This window comes from Pygocentrus nattereri, chromosome 22 (assembly GCF_015220715.1).
Source record: "Pygocentrus nattereri isolate fPygNat1 chromosome 22, fPygNat1.pri, whole genome shotgun sequence".
Classification (NCBI taxonomy): domain Eukaryota; kingdom Metazoa; phylum Chordata; class Actinopteri; order Characiformes; family Serrasalmidae; genus Pygocentrus; species Pygocentrus nattereri.
In genome coordinates, this window is record NC_051232.1 from 2,818,069 (window position 1) to 2,836,183 (window position 18,115).

The following is an 18,115-nucleotide window of genomic DNA, read 5'->3' on the forward strand; positions in this document are numbered from 1 at the left end:
TTGCTAATAATGAATGAAAGCTAATAGCTGATAATTAACATTATGACCATCAGGCCAATTAATATAACTGGCTTAAATGAACTGTTATCAATATTAGCATGTATGCTTTAGCTGTTTTTTTTCAATTATGTGATAGTGTGTGTGTGTGTGTGTGTGTGTGTGTGCACGTGTGTGTATGTTAATGTGTGTGAGTATATGTGTGTGTGTGTCTGTGAGTGTGTGAGTATATGTGTGTGTGTGTGTTTTTGTGTGTGTGTGTGTGTGTGTGTGCACATGTGTGTATGTTTGTGTGTGAGTATGTGTGTGTGTGTGTCTGTGTGTGAGTGTGTGTGTGTGTGTGTGTGTGTGTGTGTGTGCACATGTGTGTATGTTTATGTGTGTGAGTATGTGTGTGTGTCTGTGTGTGAGTGTGTGTGTGTGTGTGTGTGTGTGTGCTGACTGTAGAGAAGCTCATGTTTGTAGACAGTGTGTTAAAGTGTGTTTGAAACATTCCATCATTTTCGCATCAGAACTCTGTCCACGGTTAGCATGAGCTGGTAAACAGAGCTAAATGCAAAGATTTGACGTGAAAATGATATAATTACAGAGTAAACAACAGCTGCGCTGCCATGTGAGCCCCCCGGCCCATGCCTGTGTGTGTGTGTTTGTACAGTTTCAGATGATAACAGACTTTTGTTGACTTGAAAAGTACCTTTTACATATGTATGTATGAATAATATATATTTAATATATTATCTTTAACCATGGGTACTTACATGTGTAATACATATGAGATATATTATTACATATAGGCACTTATATACAATTATATTCAACCATGTTTCCAAAAATGATGGGATATTGCAAAATGTAAACATCCCAGAGAGGCTGAGCCTTTCAGAAGTAAAGATGGGAAGCAGTTCACCACTCTGTGAAAGACTCCACAGGCAGATAGTGTAACAATTCAAGAATAAAGTTTCCCAACATAAATGCCAAAGAACTTAGGAATTTCAACAACTATGGTACATAACATCATTCAAAACTTTTGAGAATCTGGAGAAATCCCTGTATAGAAAGGACAAGGCTGAAAACCAGTATTGGCTGGCAGTGATCTGGGGGCCCTCAGGCAGCACTGCATTAAAACAGACATGATTCTGTAGTGGAAATCACTGAATGGGCTCAAGGAACACTTCTGAAAACTTCAGTCAGTGAACACAGTTTCTTGCCGCATCCACAAATGCAAGTTGAAACTTTAAACCATGCATATAAGAAACCATATAAACAGGACCCAGAAACGCTGCCACCTTCTCTGGGTCCAAGCTTATTTAAGATGGGCTGAGGTGAAGAGGAATAGTGTCCTGTGGTCTGCTGAATCTTTTTGGAAATCACGGATGGGGACCACCTGACCTTTTATCAAAGCATAGTTCAATATATATATATATATATATATATATATATATATGCACACATATGGGATATATTATCTTACATGTAGATAATCTGGCACATGTCTGTGTTTGTGCATCGAATGCACTCTCACGCTTCACTTCATATATACGCTGTTTGATAACGTCAAGCCAAGTGTTTCTAATGGAAGCTAAAACACAATCAATACCCAGAGAGCTGCTGGTGTGGAGGCTCTTAGAGATCAGCCAGCACCTCATCGACCTCCACTAGCGCAAGCTCATCTCAGAGACTCTCCTTTAAAAGCGCAGTTGAGCAAAAGTTCAACCCAGCGTTCATCTGCAAAAAACTACAATACCCATGATCCACTGCAAATGTAGCATTTATAGGAGGAAGAGTTCACAGGTTAGCGGGCTACCCGGTAAAAAACATGCCCTGAGCCATAATGCCCCATATTACCCGTATCTGCAAAATGCTGAAATGGTTCTTTAGATTGATTTGTTCTAAATGGTTCTACATGGCGTCAAAAAAGTTCTATTGTTACAAGATTGGTGCTAAATAGAATATATACAACACATTCTCCATGAATCAGGAGAATCATTTCAGTATGCAAATGGGTCCATATGGAATTGCCTTTACTAAAGAAACTGTACTGCAAAGAAACTCAAGGTCAAATGCCAACAGTCTGAAATGCACCATGCAGGCGCCTCCTGAAAGGTCTTGGCCTGGTCGGTTTAAACCGAATGCCGCTTGGTTTGGCACAGTGACTAAAGCACTGTTTATACTGCACATCCTTCCTATAATATTTTATATAATGATTTATATATGAAGCTGTTTCCTCCTGTGAGCCAAGGTGATTTTTTTTTTCAGAATTTTTGAATGGTGAGTCCTTGAGATGTAAACAGAGTCATTCAGAGTGGGTTGTTTTGAAGTGGTTCATTGCAGGGGAACCTGCAGACTAAGATTTCTGTACAATGCTGCTGACAGGAACCAGGGGTCACCATATCTAGAGCACAAATATAGCCACTTTATTCGCTATACAAAACCACAGGGTTCTTATATGTGATACCGATGATGGCAAACTAGTCAAAAATCTGAAAATAGTTCCTTTGGGGAACTGTCTCGCCTCACGACACCCTGCATGTATCCCTCCGCTGTCAATAGTATTCAGATAACTGGGTTAAAATCTCCAGCCTAATCTATTTCATGTAATAGCCTTCAGTGGTGGAGCTTCTAGAGGTGGACGTCTGGTTCCTATCACCACCACTGTGAACCATTCTGACTCAAGTTTATCTAGAACTGAGCGTTTCACTCCAGACCCCAAAGATTTTGGCTTTGTTGACATCTTAATCATTTAATTATGTAGAACTTTTGAAGAAGCGCTTCCTTTTTAAGACCAATGTTCGTGTTCGGTGGGCGGGGCTAACCCCAAACACCCCCCCCCCGCCGCCCCCCTTCCTTCACGCGCATTCAGCGCGCGCTCACAGCCCGGGATCCCTACTCCTTTCCGCCGCTTCTCTCTTTCTCTGTCGCTCTCTTTTCTCCGTTTCTTTCTCTTTTATTCCTTTTTATTCACTTTGCTCGCTCGCGTGCGGAGAGACGGATGCCTCGTGCGGGGAGACGCACTTTCTTCCTCTTTCTCCTCCTCTTCCTCGTCACTCTGATGGCGCGAGGTGAGTGTCTGTTGATCCCGCTTTAGACACAGTCTGGGAGATTTAGGTGCGCACGTGAAAGGGTAGGTTTGCGAGTTTGGCGATGCAAGTCGACGCGGTTTGGCACAGCCGTTACGCACGAGCCTCCTCGGCAAACCGAGCGGGGCAAAACTACCGAACTGACTCTCGAGCGTCCTCGTTCGCCGGACACACCTTTCTTGTCCACACTGACCCCGTTTAACGCGCCTAGCTGCTGCTTTACAGCGTTCTTCTCGCTGCTGCGCCGCTCTCTGAAGTAGCGGTCAGCCTGGAGCCGAGCGGAGGGACTTTATTCCTGCGAGCCTGCTTCACTCTCGCTACTGCCCATGCCTTATTTAATGCGCGCGCTCTGAGGTCCGTGCTCTGCCCACTCTAAGTCCACTGGCTCTTTTAGGCCACCGCTGGTGTGAGTTAGGACACATGGAATAAGCAGCTGGTCATTTTGAACGACCTGTTAGGCCACTTCTGAAATGTTTGAAGGGATACTCCAGTAATGTCCAGCTGAAACATGCAGCATGGTCAGTTACACTCAAGGGTTCCTGAGTAAAGACAGTAGAACCATAAACGCTCTTTGAAGTGGTGAAACCTTTTTGAAAGTGGTTCTATATCGCACTATATAGAACCAAGAACACTCAGGGAACCATTTGCATGTTTACATGGTTTTTTCGCCTGGGGTAAGGTTCTTCAGGTCCATGGAACATGTGTTGTACACAATAAAGGGTTCTTCTTGACATTGTAATAATAGAAGAACCCTTTCTGGTGCTATATAGCAACACATTTGCCATAGATCTGAAGAACTGTTGAAACATGCATTTTTGTTTGATTATGGTTCTGTATAGAACCATTGTCTTTACTAGAGAACCTCTGAAGAATCATGTTTTTAAGAGTGTATCACAGACAATCATTGCAACACGTTTGCCTTCTACTTAGTAAAAAAAACCAAATGACCTGTTGACGTGGAGCACTTTCAGTAGAAGCCAGTGGGCAGCTGCTGAAGCAGAAGCTGAAGCTGAAACCTCAGCCCTTCTGTTGTAGGTCTGTAGAACTCTGAAGTCGTCATTCCGTGGTCGGAATCATGCCCATATCAGGAACTCTGGGTCTCAAGTTGTTTGCTCTATGGGAAAACTGAATGGCGACTACGCTGTGCTGTATCTACGTTGCTGGATCGTATGAAATTATGAGGTCATTAAGGAGGCAAAATACATCAGACTTCAGTCTGGAAACCTGATCAAAATGTCCTCAACAAACCTGGAAGCTTTGCCAAATTTGGTAGTTAATTAGCTTTGGCAGTAGAAGCCTAGAGTTGGAGTAGATGGTGATGTTATATGACAGACGTACTTCCATTATGCAGGAGCGTTAGCTTTCGACTGCTAAGCAACTTCGTAATCCAGAGGATCCAGTGACATTCAGTGGAAAGATATATGTACAGCAAAACGTATCCGGCTTGAAATATTACTGCATTAAATAACACCATTCGTTTTTCCCATAAAGCCAGACTTTCCTAACATGGGCATGACGCACTTCCGACGACTACAGGTTCTCTGTTCTTTTCCTAGTAAAGGGGAAAGGATGTCCGTGGTAATCGACTGTATGCGACAGATGCCATTTTGGCATTTCAACAAGTGTGATGAGTTGTGAGTAAGATGAGGAGACTGTTATTCAGGCTTTCCGATTGGTTGGATCCTTATGGAAGATGAGGTGGATCTAATTGGGGATGTAATGATCATTTCTGTACTTCAGTAAGATAAATGAGGGCAGCGCACTGCCTCATCCAAGAATCACTCAGAGTGAATGTTCGGGTGAGTCAGTAAACACACACGCATCCTGAGCTGTAGGTATTCCAGTGATTTCCCCACATCGCTTAATTCCTCTCAGCGCACACAGTATTAGAATAGAATAGTGAGTCCGCCTGCGGCTCTGAGCTCCGTCTGTGGTTAATTCCAGAAAATGTGAAATTCTGTCTCTGAGAATCACTTCTGCATAGGACTCATCATGAGTTCAGAGAGAGAGAGAGAGAGAGAGAGAGAGAGAGGGGAAGAATGAGCTAGGGAGGGAGAGAGAGAAAGAAGAGAAATGTAAAGAGAGGGAGAAAGAGAGTGAGAGACAGACAGAAGAGAGTGAGGCAGGAAAGAAAGAGAATATAAAGACAGAGAGAGGGAGTGAAAAGAGCGACAAAGAAGAAGAGGGGAGACAAATGGAAAGAAAAGAAGAAATAGTATAGAGATAGAGAAGGAAAAAGAGGAAAGAAATGGAGAAAGACAAAGAGGGAGAGATAGAAAGAGAAAAATAAGAGAAAGAAAGGAAGAAGGAAAAAGGAAGAAAGAAGGGCAAGAAAGAATGAAGAGGGAGAGTGAGAAATAGAGTGTGAGTGAGAGAGAAATATATATATAAATATATATATAGAGAGAGAGAGAGAGAGTGAGAGAGAGAGTGTGAGAGAGAGAGAGTGAGAGAGAGAGAAATATATATATATAAATATATATATAGAGAGAGTGAGAGAGAGAGAGAGAGAGAGAGAGAGAGTGAGAGAGAGAGAGAGAGACAGAGAGAGTGAGTGAGAGAGAGAGAGAGAGAGAGAGAGAGAGTGAGAGAGAGACAGAGAGAGAGAGAGAGTGAGAGAGAGAGTGAGAGAGAGAGTGAGAGAGAGAGAGAGAGAGAGAGAGAGAGAGAGAGAGATGTGCTTTGGCTCAGTGTGACTTACCCGGTGGGAAAGTTCAGCTGGTTCTGCTGCTGCTGCTCTTTAAGGCAGTGAGCACTCTGACGTCACTCTAACACACAGCAGAGCTGAGAGAGGAGCGTCTTCAGCTCTCAGCTCCACCAGCAACATCAGGAACACAGAAGCTCAAATTACTCTGAGCTTATTATGATTAAATGAGACCCCGCTGTTGGATTTTTCACGAAGATGTTCACAGGACTCGGCCCATCAGTGGAGACGTGTGTTACACTGGCCTCCTTAAACTTTCTGCCCAGGGTTAGAGAGAAAACACTGACTCTTAGTCCTTTTAGTCTGTTCATCAGTGACAGACAAATATAACCTAGATACGCCTTAAACTCACCACACTGGACAAAGACATGAATGTGATGTGTTACACCTACGCAGTTATTTCTGACTGGAGGAGAACTGAAAAATATTTGATTCTTTTGTACAATTTGGATCAAGTAGATTCAGTATGTCACTTTCTTCTGTGTAGAAAACTACGGTGACGTTTAAACCCATGAGGTTTAATGTGTTTTGCTTTTGCTGCACTGAAACTCAATTCTGAACAGCCATGGAAAGAAAACTCGAGATGCTACTCTGAAGTCCACCCTTCATTTATTAGGTGTAAGATAATAGATTATTAGATATAAGAAAACCCACCTACATAAAAAAGGCGGTTAAAGAAAAATCAGTGAAAAAAAAGCCTGGAATTTATAAAATAATTCAAATCTACAGAGAAACGTTGTGAGAACAGTTGTTATCTTGAGGTAACAAGTCAACTATCTTGGTGAACTCAAGATAACAAATTTGTTGTCTTGAGATCACAAGATAATTAGCTAGTTATCTCTAGGCAACAATCCAGAACATTCTAGAATTTATGTAAAAAATGCTTCTCTTAACAACCACCTGGAAGACTGTCACATAAACAGTAATGGAGGCTTAGAAAAAAGAGAATTTGCAAGTCACTGTCCACTCCAGAGTCCAGACCTTAGCATTATTTATGTCCTAAGTAGTTTGATAAGTGTTCCCAGCCCTTATTATGTGTGATGAAGGTTATATACTGTTAATGTTATACGCTGTAGGTTTTTATATAGACAGCTAGGTGCCCAGTTCTGTTGCTAGGTGCTAGCTTTTCTGGGCAACAGTGGTGTTTGATGCTCGTCCCAATGATAATATATACATTCACACTTTCACAAAGATGGTTCTTCAAAGGTTCTTTACTAAAGGCGATGGTTCTGTTGGGAAAAACACGAGTTCTATATAAAACCATTTTTCTTTGCATGATGAAATGGTTCTTTAGATCGATGTAGAATGTGTTATATATGATTCTGTATAGAACCTTTCTTTAAAAATGGCTCTATATAGCACCAAAAAGGGTTCTGCTAGTATTATGATGTTAGGTTTGTAACTATACAAGAAGCCTTTTTGGTGCTATGTAGAGCCAAGTATTCTCTGCTTTGCATGAAATGGTTCTATATAGAACTAGAAGGGTTTTTAAATAGAACCATTGCCTTTACCAGAGAACCCTTGAAGAACCGTCTTTTTTGAGCATGTATACATGAGACCAGCCTTTGGCATAAACACAGACCTTTCTTTATAGCACACTTCAAACATAGACCACCACTGCAAATGCAGTGGTAAAATGCTTCTTAAGCAGACCACCCTGGAAACATCAGCTTTGATTCATCACTGGCAAATTACGCCACTTGTAACCAAGTCTCCCCCAAAGGAAAATCCTTCCTAGCTTCACTTTATCTAAGAGCATCAATGTGAAACTTTCCCAGTGAAGCCCACAGGCTCATTAAGTGGAGAATGTAGGCGTGCTCTACCTGACTTGCCTCGATAGAACAAGGTTTTAGAACTCCACACCTGAGGGTGTACGATTTAAGTGTGTTTCCTGCTGTAACCCACCTGATCCACCTCGCTCAGGGCTTGGTAATTAGCTAATGAGTCGAATGTGCTGTGATAAAGTGGGGAAAGCACAGAGCTGTGCTGGGAAGTGCCTCCCCAGGGCTGAAGCGGAGAAATCCGGCTACAGTAAACATCCACGTCTGCACATTTTTGGTAATAGGTAATCTCATACAAATAAATAAAGCGCTGGAAAGCCTTCTTTTGTCCCTGCGGTGTGTTTATGTGCCACGGTCCAGGGCATGTTCATAGCTTGAATTAAGCCCAAACTCCGCCAGCAGTTGTTTGGGAAGGTTCTTACATGCTGCGCTTGCATGGCGTGGCTGCAGGGTGCACTAGGATGGAGGGAGGAAGGGTGTATTTGCATGAGGAGGAATCGACTCACTCTGATGACTGTATGCTGTACTGTACATACTAGATTCATATAGTTTACAGGTCCATAATAGCTATGGAGATCATTTGTATCAACAGAATCATTTGTAGCAGTTACTGAAGGATTCATAGTACTTACTCATAATTTACAGCAGGTACATAATAATTCACAGTAGTTGCTGAATACTTCATAGTAGTTACTGCATAATTTATAATAGTTACTAAATAATTCTAGTTATCAAACAATTTATAGTAGTGACTGAATTACTCATGTTGAATAACTCAATTCATGTTGAATAATTGAATAATTCAAAGTAATTTTACATCTACTTGTTGTAGATACTGAATAATTCATAGTAGCTAGTGAATAATTTATAGGAGGGACTAATCGTTTGTAGTAGTAACTGAACTATTCATAACTCTTAATGAATTATTAATGAATTATTTGTTATTCATTCCGTTGTTCATAACAACTGAATAACTCACAGTAGTTACTGAATAATTTACAGTAGTTGCTGAATATTTCATAGTAGTTACTGGTTAATTTGTAGCAGATACTGAATAATTCATATTAATTGTAGAATATTTCATTGTAGATAATACATAATTCATAATTTATGGTAATTACTGAATTATTTATAGTATTTGCTGATTTATTCATAACAGATCCTGAATAATTCAGAGTAGTTAGTAAATAGTTCATATTAGTTACTAAACAATGCATAGTAGTTACTAAATTGTTCATAGTATATACTGAGAAATGAATAGTAGATACTGAATAATTAATTGTAGATACTGAATAATTAACTGCAATGACTGAATAATTCATAGTAGATATTGAATAATTTACTAATGACCGCACAATTGACAGCAGATACTGAATAATTAACTGTAATGACTGAATAATTCATAGTAGATATTGAATAACTTACTAATGACTGCACAATTGACAGTAGATACTGAATAATTAACTGTAATGACTGAATAATTCATAGTAGATATTGAATAACTTACTAATGACTGCACAATTGACAGTAGATACTGAATAATTAACTGTAATGACTGAATAATTCATAGTAGATATTGAATAACTTACTAATGACTGCACAATTGACAGTAGATACTGAATAATTAACTGTAATGACTGAATAATTCATAGTAGGTATTGAATAACTTACTAATGACTGCACAATTGACAGTAGATACTGAATAATTAACTGTAATGACTGAATAATTCATAGTAGGTATTGAATAATTTACTAATGACTGCATAATTGACAACAGATACTGAATAATTAACTGTAATGAATGAATAATTCATAGTAGATATTGAATAACTTACTAATGACTGCATAATTGACAACAGATACTGAATATTTAACTGTAATGACTGAATAATTCATAGTAGATATTGAATCATTTACTAATGACCGCACAATTGACAACAGATACTGAATATTTAACTGTAATGAGTGAATAATTCATAGTAGATATTGAATAATTTAGTGGCCGTTACTGAAGGTCTGTTATAAGCTTGTCTGTGTTTAATCTAGAGAGCTAGAATATGTAAATACACACTAACAATAGCTGGATGCTATTGCTATAAGATAATGATCCCACTGGGGAGCTAGTGGCAATTAGCATTACTTCAGCCGTGGAAAACAAGTTTTAAAAAGCTCATTTCAAGGGCAATTAGAAGGTTTCTGCAGTGCACATTGCTGTGTGATGACAGGCTTGGCTGGTACGCACTGCTAATGTAGTGACTGGATCCGTCTCGCAGCATAAACAAGCTTAAATATTCAAGTATTCTGTGCTCCACCACTGCCGGTGTCCACATCCCCTCCTCTGAGATGGCCAATCAGGGTAGTGGTCATTAGCATACAAATCCACACCCAGAAATGTCCTTTTCTTCACGTTAGATTTCCTGTTTGTTTGCACGCTTCTTCCTCGTGCGTCATCCGTCCGTGTTTAGAGGAGCTTTTAAAGCCGTGTACCGTCAGGCTGAACTGACAGGACCCCTCTGCTCTCTTCAGAAGAAGCTCCAACTCTTTTCGTTTTTTTCACGTCTTCATAACTGCGCTCAGCTGTGGATCTAAGCTGAGCTGAAAGAGCTGAATCAATGCCGGCTCCAGCTGAGAGACACACTGAGGTAAACCTCTGCGGTCTAAACTGACGCAGGACCAAAAGAGACGGAAGAAAAAACTTCACCTTGAGAGCAGCGGAGCTTTTCTGAAAGTCATCCTCTCTCTTTTTTTGTCGTTCTTCATCCTCTCTCTCTGGCTTTCCTCTTTTGCTCCACTGGCCTCACTCCTTTTGTCTCTCTCTCACTGCTCTTCAGTCTCATTTAAATTGGGTTCTGATGGGGTCATACGGTCAGCCGCCAATGCGCAGACTCACTTTTCTGATATGAAGTAACGCACATTTCTATGTGGGCTGATTACAAAGAAGAGCAGAAAGATTCAAGAGAAGATCCAGTGTGGCGTTGCTTTAAGAGTATTCTAGAAGTCAGCTTAGCTCCACCCACAAATTTGTAGTACCTGTCAGAATCCTTAAACTATTCACACTAGCTGGCTGGTTGAGTGGAGTCACTACGTACAGCCAGAAATGAATGAGGAGGAGGACGGTTACAAGTTGGGTGAGCTCGCTAACGAGCGTTATGTCCTAGAGACATTGCTGTGGACCAACTCAGAATGCTTGTAAAGATGAAGAAAGGTTGGCAGTACTTGAATCCAGTCATCACTGAACCCAGTTAGCAAAATTTGTCCGGCCCAATGTACGGCTGGGTCCTCGGCCTAGATCTCACGCTGTAAAGTGAGTAGAACTCAAGGAAATGGCCCAAATTTGGCTGCATTGTAGCTTCACAACATCCCTGCGAATGTAGACATGAGGCAAACCATATGAAGCTGTCCAGGATCTGGCCCTATTCTGACCCGCATGCCAAATATTTATCAGGTATTCACCAAACACTCACATAGGAAAACTGTCTGCTGTCTGAGAAATCAGTTATATTTACTCCACAATTCACAATAAACTCAAACATAACAAACAAAACGTTGGCAACAATGGTCAAACCTGTGAGGCTGTAATGTCCAGTGTACCCAAGTATGTAATGGATTTTACTTACATTTTTCACAGTTTCCATCTTTCTATCACAGGACTAGCATCTAGGACTTTCATCTTTCTTTCACAGGACTAGCAGGCGATATGTAGTTGAAGGGGTTGAAAGATTGAAGACTTTGAACTGTTTTCTATACCAATGTCAACTTAACAACTTTCCATGCATGGGAAGTAGGTAAGCAGCAGTCTATTCCAGGGAGAAGCACACTGCAGATGAGTTCCCACAATCCGCAGAAACACCCAAACAGACTAATGTTGCCATCGTCATAGCAGGTGCTGAATATTGTGGATAATCAAGGAGAACTGTGGTGGTCATTTGGATTTATTTAAGATGGACAAATGGCTTGAGGGTGCAAGAGCTCAAGATTACATTTTGGGACGTTTTCTTGGCTTTAAAGGACGTGAGCAGTCAGACCAGGTAGCTACACCCCTGCACGACGTCACACTGAGCGTCTTGTTTAAAATGCTACATAAATGTCATTTGAAGCTAGAAAAAATGCATTTCTTGAAGAACGAGTGCTTGCTGTGGTGTTTCGGGTGGTTGCTAGGGTTTACTAGGTGGATGGTGTAGTATTCCGGGTGGTTGGAGGATATTGCTTCTTGTACCGTGGTGACAGAAGAACGATGTACACAACAACTTTTGCTCAACCGTTTTTTGAACGTTTTGCTATTCATGCCTAAGAGAAAAAAGACTACTGTCCAACTACGGACAGATACTGGGCTTAAACCGTCCATCCAGTCAAAAAGCTGTGTGTAAGTGTATCTCTCCAAGTCAGACCAGACATTCTGTGGTTGCTTTGGTGTTGATAACTGTTCTTGAAAACTGTGGGATACATGATGACATCACAACCCTGGGGGTGAAATGTATGAAGTTTGAGCTTCTTACATAATGATCTATAAAATTCGGAAATCTGAAAAACCTGTATCTGAACAAAAGTACTGACGTCCTACACGTTTAGGTTGGGTGCTTCTACTGCTTTTAGCTATACTAAGTGCTGTTGTCCCTTTTTATAGATAACACTGTATCGTACAGTGTTAGAAACCACATACAGTATGACGGGTATGTAAGTGGTGTAGATACACTTCCATTACTTGTTAGCTATATTAGACTCAAGAAATGAAACGTAAAATGAACCCATGCCGCAGTTCAAAACACAAATATATCGCTGGTGTTGGAAGAAAACCTTGTATCTCCGTTTTTGACACAATTTGGAAATGCCTGTTACCCTTTACATTGTATGTAAATTTCATGATGAATGGACCAAAAGAATGCCCTGCGATGGACTGGCGACCTGTCCAGGGTGTATCCTGCCTTCCGCCCGAAGACTGCTGGGATAGGCTCCAGCATCCCGCCGTGACCCTGACGGAGAAGTGGCTTAGAAAATGGATGGATGGATGGATGGATGGATGGACCAAAAGAAACAGCCCAAAATGACAAATGTCTGGTTCCATTGACTTACATTAAAAGTTATCATTTTGGAGATATGAGGTTTTCTTCAGGCAACAGCGATGACGACAGTGAGAAAGGATATTGACTTCATTTACGCCCACAGAGGTAAAGTAATGAATTCACATCAATACATCGACGAGTGTCTCCTGAACACGTGTCTAGGAGCCAGAGCGAAGCTCCTTATTCTCCAGTGCCGCTTTTTAATTAAATAATAAAGAATAAAGAGTGCCCTGCGATGGACTGGCGACCTGTCCAGGGTGTATCCTGCCTTCCGCCCGATGACTGCTGGGATAGGCTCCAGCAACCCCCCCCAGGACCCTTTGATTGGTTGAGACTCTGATTGGTTGAGACTCTGATTGGTTGAGACTCTGATTGGTTGCATGTGTATAAAGTTGGTCCAGCAAGAGAGAACAGAGACAGCAGGGTGGGGCTGCTATGTTAGTTGTACATGTTTAAAAAAGGAAAAACAAGTAAGTAAAACGACATCACGGTGTTTGTCACATGTGTGCCACTCACGTTTCCAGCTCCCCCGAGTAAAACTGCTTTCTGCATATCTGCGTTCATTTAAAACGCTTTGAAAAGCTTGGTGTCCCCAAACTTTTGACTAACCGCGTCTTTTCCTTCTGTCCTTCCGTACTGACACATACAGCGTCCAACCAACAGCCCCCCGTCCACTGAGACACTGACAGCCGTCCCAGCGCAGCAGCCGTATCACACACTCACACACACACACACACATGAGCGCGCACGCACACGCGCACACACACACACACACACACACACACACACAGTGACGCATGGCCTGAAAAAAAATACACACACTGAGCTTCAGGGCACAGACAGTGTGTGTGTGTGTGTGTGTGTGTGTGTGTGTGTAGTCCCTAGGTGGCAGGAGCAGCTCTCCTGTCTGATTCTATCTGCAGTTCTTCTCCTCCTCTATCATACGAACACACTTAACATCTACTAGAGAGAGAGAGATGAGGACAAGAGACACCTGCTATTTCTCCTCTCTCTGTCTTTCTCTCTTTCTTTCCTTCTTTCTTTCTTCCGCCCTCTCCCTCTCTCTTTTTCTTTGTTTCTCTCACACTCTTCTTTTTCTCTGTCCTTCTTTCTCTCTCACTTAGACTCTTTCTCTGCTTTTTCTTTCTGTCGTTCTGTCTCTTTTTGCCATGCTTTTTTGGCTTTATCTTTTTCTTCTTTTCCCTCTGTTTCTCTCCTTCATCTCTCCTCTTTCTCCTTCTCTCACTTTATTTTTTTTCTCACCCTATGTCAATTATCTTTTTATTTCGCTCTTTCTTTCTCTCTCTTTCTGTGTCTCCCTCACTTTTTCCTGTCCATTTCTGTCATACTCTCTCTCTCTCTGTCTTTCTCTCTAACTGACTCTGTCGCTCCTTCTCACTCTCTTTTTGTCATTGATCTCTTCTTTTTCTTCCTCCCTCGTTGTTACTCTCTTTCTCTCCTCTTTCACTTTTCTTTCTTTCTTTCCCATCATGTCACCTATTTCCCATGTTTATCCTTCATTTGGTCTCTCTCTCTCTCTCTCTCTCTCTCTCTCTCTCTCTCTCCTTTAATTACCACACGATTAAATGAGATCATTGTACACTAACATTTAATCAGGATTAAGCTTTAAGGGTTTATATTCATCATCATCACCATCATCATGCACTGCTTCTTGTCCTCATCTTCCTCAGAGCTGAGAGCTGCTGTGCTGCACACAGTGACGTAAACAGAGACATTTCATCGTCAGAGCTTCAGTACCATGTTGTTCTGTGAGTGCTGGCGATGGTGTTGAATGGCTGACGTTAAAGGCCTGAGTTCACTGCAGCTAGTTAGAGACGTTTAGATCAGCGCTGACTGACCGCTCAGATCATGTTCTCGTAGTGGACAGTTAATGGACTTCAAAACAAACAGACACATGTCAGAAGTGCAGACTCAACTCTGTCAATACAAAATGTGAGTGCAACTGTGTGGTTGATGATGAACGTGCGTACTGAGTCATTTGAATAAATGTAACGAATAAAGCACCACAGCTTTCATCTTTGAAGAATTAAAGAGCATTTACAGTCTTTAATCTCAATATGACACACCAGTGCATCAACGCACACACATGTATATCCCCACACTGTAACTATCTATTTAGCCAAATGATCAGTAAATACAAGATATTCATTTTTCAGGAGGTATTTCTCAGAGTAAATATAAGATAATCCACTTGAAGAAAAACGAGACTCCTAACAACCACCTGAAATACCTGCTAGACCACCAACACTGTCCCCATCAGATAAACAGCATTTAAAGCTTTCATCTTATAGAGAGAGGGGGGGGGGGGGGGCAAGCTCTCTTACTTTAGAACTGAAAAACGAGTAAGACAGGGGGGGCCGTGATCCCAAGTGCTCTTTATTAAACTCCAGGGCAAAAAACACATACATAGAACTAAACTCATGGGGGGAGGTTCATCACCAGCCACAGGATTCCCCCTGACTGTAGACCAACAGCCAACATGAAACATACCAACTAAACCTAGACCCTGACACAGAATAACACAAATAACACATACTGACACTTTAAACTCATCAACACTGACATTAACAACAGTAAGTGCCTTTTTAGGAGGGTGCATACCTACTATGAGCCTCGGTGCATAGCCACCCAGTAGAGGGTGGTTATGTCATATAGCTGTCACATCACACAGCTGATGCACGTCCGCTGTGTGTTCTTTATTCATTACGGATGGATTTTATGCAAATTAACTGTTTTAAAATCGGTGACCGGTCATATTGTTGATATGTGGTGTTTCCCATATTGTGTTTCCCACAGCAAGGGAGAGATTTAACACAGGGAGGTATAAAACATTATTAGATTAAATGATTTTTGAAATGGTTAAAACTACATTTAGGCTGCTTTGGGGGTCAGAACAGGCCTACACACACTTTCCCTCTGTGAACGTCAACCGGCATGTGTGTTAGTGTCACTCCCCCGAAGTGGCCAGCTGTTGCCAAGGGAAGCTGTTCAACTAGCTGTGATGAAAATACAGAATAAACTGAATCAGGTTTTTAAAATATTTCAATAATGATACTCCTCTCTAAAACAGACACGAGTCTTTGCTACACTCAAATTATTAGAAAGATCTCTTTATTATTATTGTTTGCAACAGTTACAGTCCTAAAAGCTGCAGCCCCCTCAGCACCCCCACATCCCATGCCTCTCTCTCTCTCTCTCTCTCTCTCTCTCTCTCTCTTATGGTTTTGTTCCTAGAACTATTTCATTATTCAAGGAAGCAGAATGAAAGTCTGTTCGAGACCTGAGCTTCATTTCTGAACATAATTGGTCTTTTTTAGTGAACTCATCTGACCAAATCGAACGCGCTGGACATAATGCTCATGGACCGTTATTTTAGCGCTGCCCCCAAATCCTCCGGTTCTGCCGTCATGGCCGTGGCAGGCTGTCGGTAATTACGCTGATGAATAACACTACCGCTTCTGTCCTCCTCAGATTCACATATATCCACTGGGTTGTGAAATAAGCTCTGGGTTGACCTAATTGGTCAGGAATGTCCACCTCATAGAGATCATGGAGACTTACTGTCCGGCAGGGTTTATTTTTGACCCTACCTTTACATGCGCTGTCAGAGACATACATGCTGTCACTTTTCAAAGTGGTATTGCTGTTGTTTTGCTTTAAAACTCAAATATAATTGCATAGTTAAATCCTTAATTACACAGTAATTATATTTACATCCTGTATTGACTGCACTTGGTTTTTTACAAACAATAACAGAAGCATGGAAACCGTAGATGTTTTTGCAAAGCACATTTTGGTTTTTGCTCAAAGTTTTCTGAAAATCTGCGTCCGACGCCCGAATTAAAAGCACACCTTTGGCTTCACCGGCAGTGAAATTGGAAGGTCCAGTCCAGCTGCATCCCTCACAAAGTGCTGTGGCACTCGCAGCATAGCTTGGCTCCATCTATCAGGCCCACTAGCTTCTCCTAGGTGCAGGGAGGTGGTCTAACTCAAGTTATGAAGAGCATACAGTGCAGCCCAGGTAAGGGTCCAGTACTGTGGGTTAGGGTTAAGGGTAGGGTTAGTGTGATGTTCACTGCTGTGCAAGAGCAGGATGTCAGGCATCCAAGCCGAGATGGTACATATTTCCAAATTTTAACAGTGCATTTATTTATATATATAGTAATAAGGGTTCAGGTCTGGACTCCGTGGTGGCCAATCCATGTGTGAAAATGATGTCTCATGCTCCCTGAAACACTCTTTCACAATTTGAGCAATTTGAGGACCAATGAGTCCTGGCATTGCCATCTTGGGATATGCCCGTGCCATCAGGGAAGTAAAAATCCATTGATGGAATAACCTGGTCGTTCAGTATATTCAGGTAGTCAGCTGACCTCATTCTTTGGGCACAGAACGTTACTGAACCTAGACCTGACCAACTGCAGCAACCCCAGATCACAGCACTGCCCCCACAGGCTTGTACGGTATGCACTAGGCATGATGGGTGCATCACTTCAGCCACCTCTCTTCTTACCCTGACGCGCCCATCTCTCTGGAACAGGGTAAATCTGGACTCATCAGACCACATGACCTTCCATTTCTTTACGCTCCCTAGCAAATTGAAGCCGTTTTTGCCAGTTAGCTTCACTGATAAGTGGTTTTCTTAAGGCTACACAGCTTTAGTCCCAATCCCTTGAGTTCCCTTCGCACTGTGAGTGTGGAAATGCTCTTACTTTCACTATTAAACATATTCTTGAGTTCTACTGTTGTTTTTCTACGATTTGATTTCAAATGTTTAAGTGATCGCTGATCACGATCATTCAAGATTTTTTTTCCGACCATATTCCTTCCTCGAAGATGATGTTTCCCCACCGTCCGTCCACTTTTTGATAATGCACTGGACAGTTCTTAACCCGATTTTAGTAGTTTCAGCGATCTCCTTAGATGTTTTCTCTGCTCGGTTGTTTAACAAATGAGAAGCTACGCACTGCATCAGTTAGGGTTAAATAACTTGTTTCCAGCTGAAACATAATCAGCCATGCAGTAATTATCCAATGGGAGGCTCTTACCTATTTGCTTGGTTAAATCCAGGTGGTGACCTTTTTTTTGGCCAGGCAGTGTATTTAGGTCCAGCCATAATATACATGCTTCAAGATGAAGCTACATTACAGACACCAAGAGGACTACAAACAAAATGTAGGTTTCAGGGTTAATCTTGAAAATATCGTATTGCTGTCAATATGATGATGCTGCTGTGGAAATACAAGTACAGTAAAAGTCTCTTTTACCCCACAATAACTTGCAATAACTTTTCATCAGATTCAAATGATGATAAAATCTCTTTTTCTTACCAACACAAATGCGGCATAGATTTAAATTAGAATCTGCACTTTCAACATATTGTCCCATTTCTTGTTGAAAATGCTTGTTTCAGTGAACTATGAGAAAAGAAACAATCAACGTAAAATTGTATTCCATGGATACAGCAGTCGGTGT

At 41.5% G+C, this 18,115-nt stretch overlaps 1 protein-coding gene across 1 annotated transcript in view; it reads left to right on the top strand.

The window, feature by feature from the left end:
* The first annotated feature begins 2,868 nt into the window (after positions 1 to 2,868).
* Positions 2,869 to 18,115, top strand: part of chrna6 (cholinergic receptor, nicotinic, alpha 6) — a 36,049-nt gene continuing 20,802 nt past the window's right edge. The window contains exon 1 of the mRNA XM_017684404.2: positions 2,869 to 3,056. Within this exon, the coding sequence (XP_017539893.1) occupies positions 2,987 to 3,056 (70 nt within the window). The 5' untranslated portion in view covers positions 2,869 to 2,986. The remainder of the gene's footprint in view (positions 3,057 to 18,115) is intronic.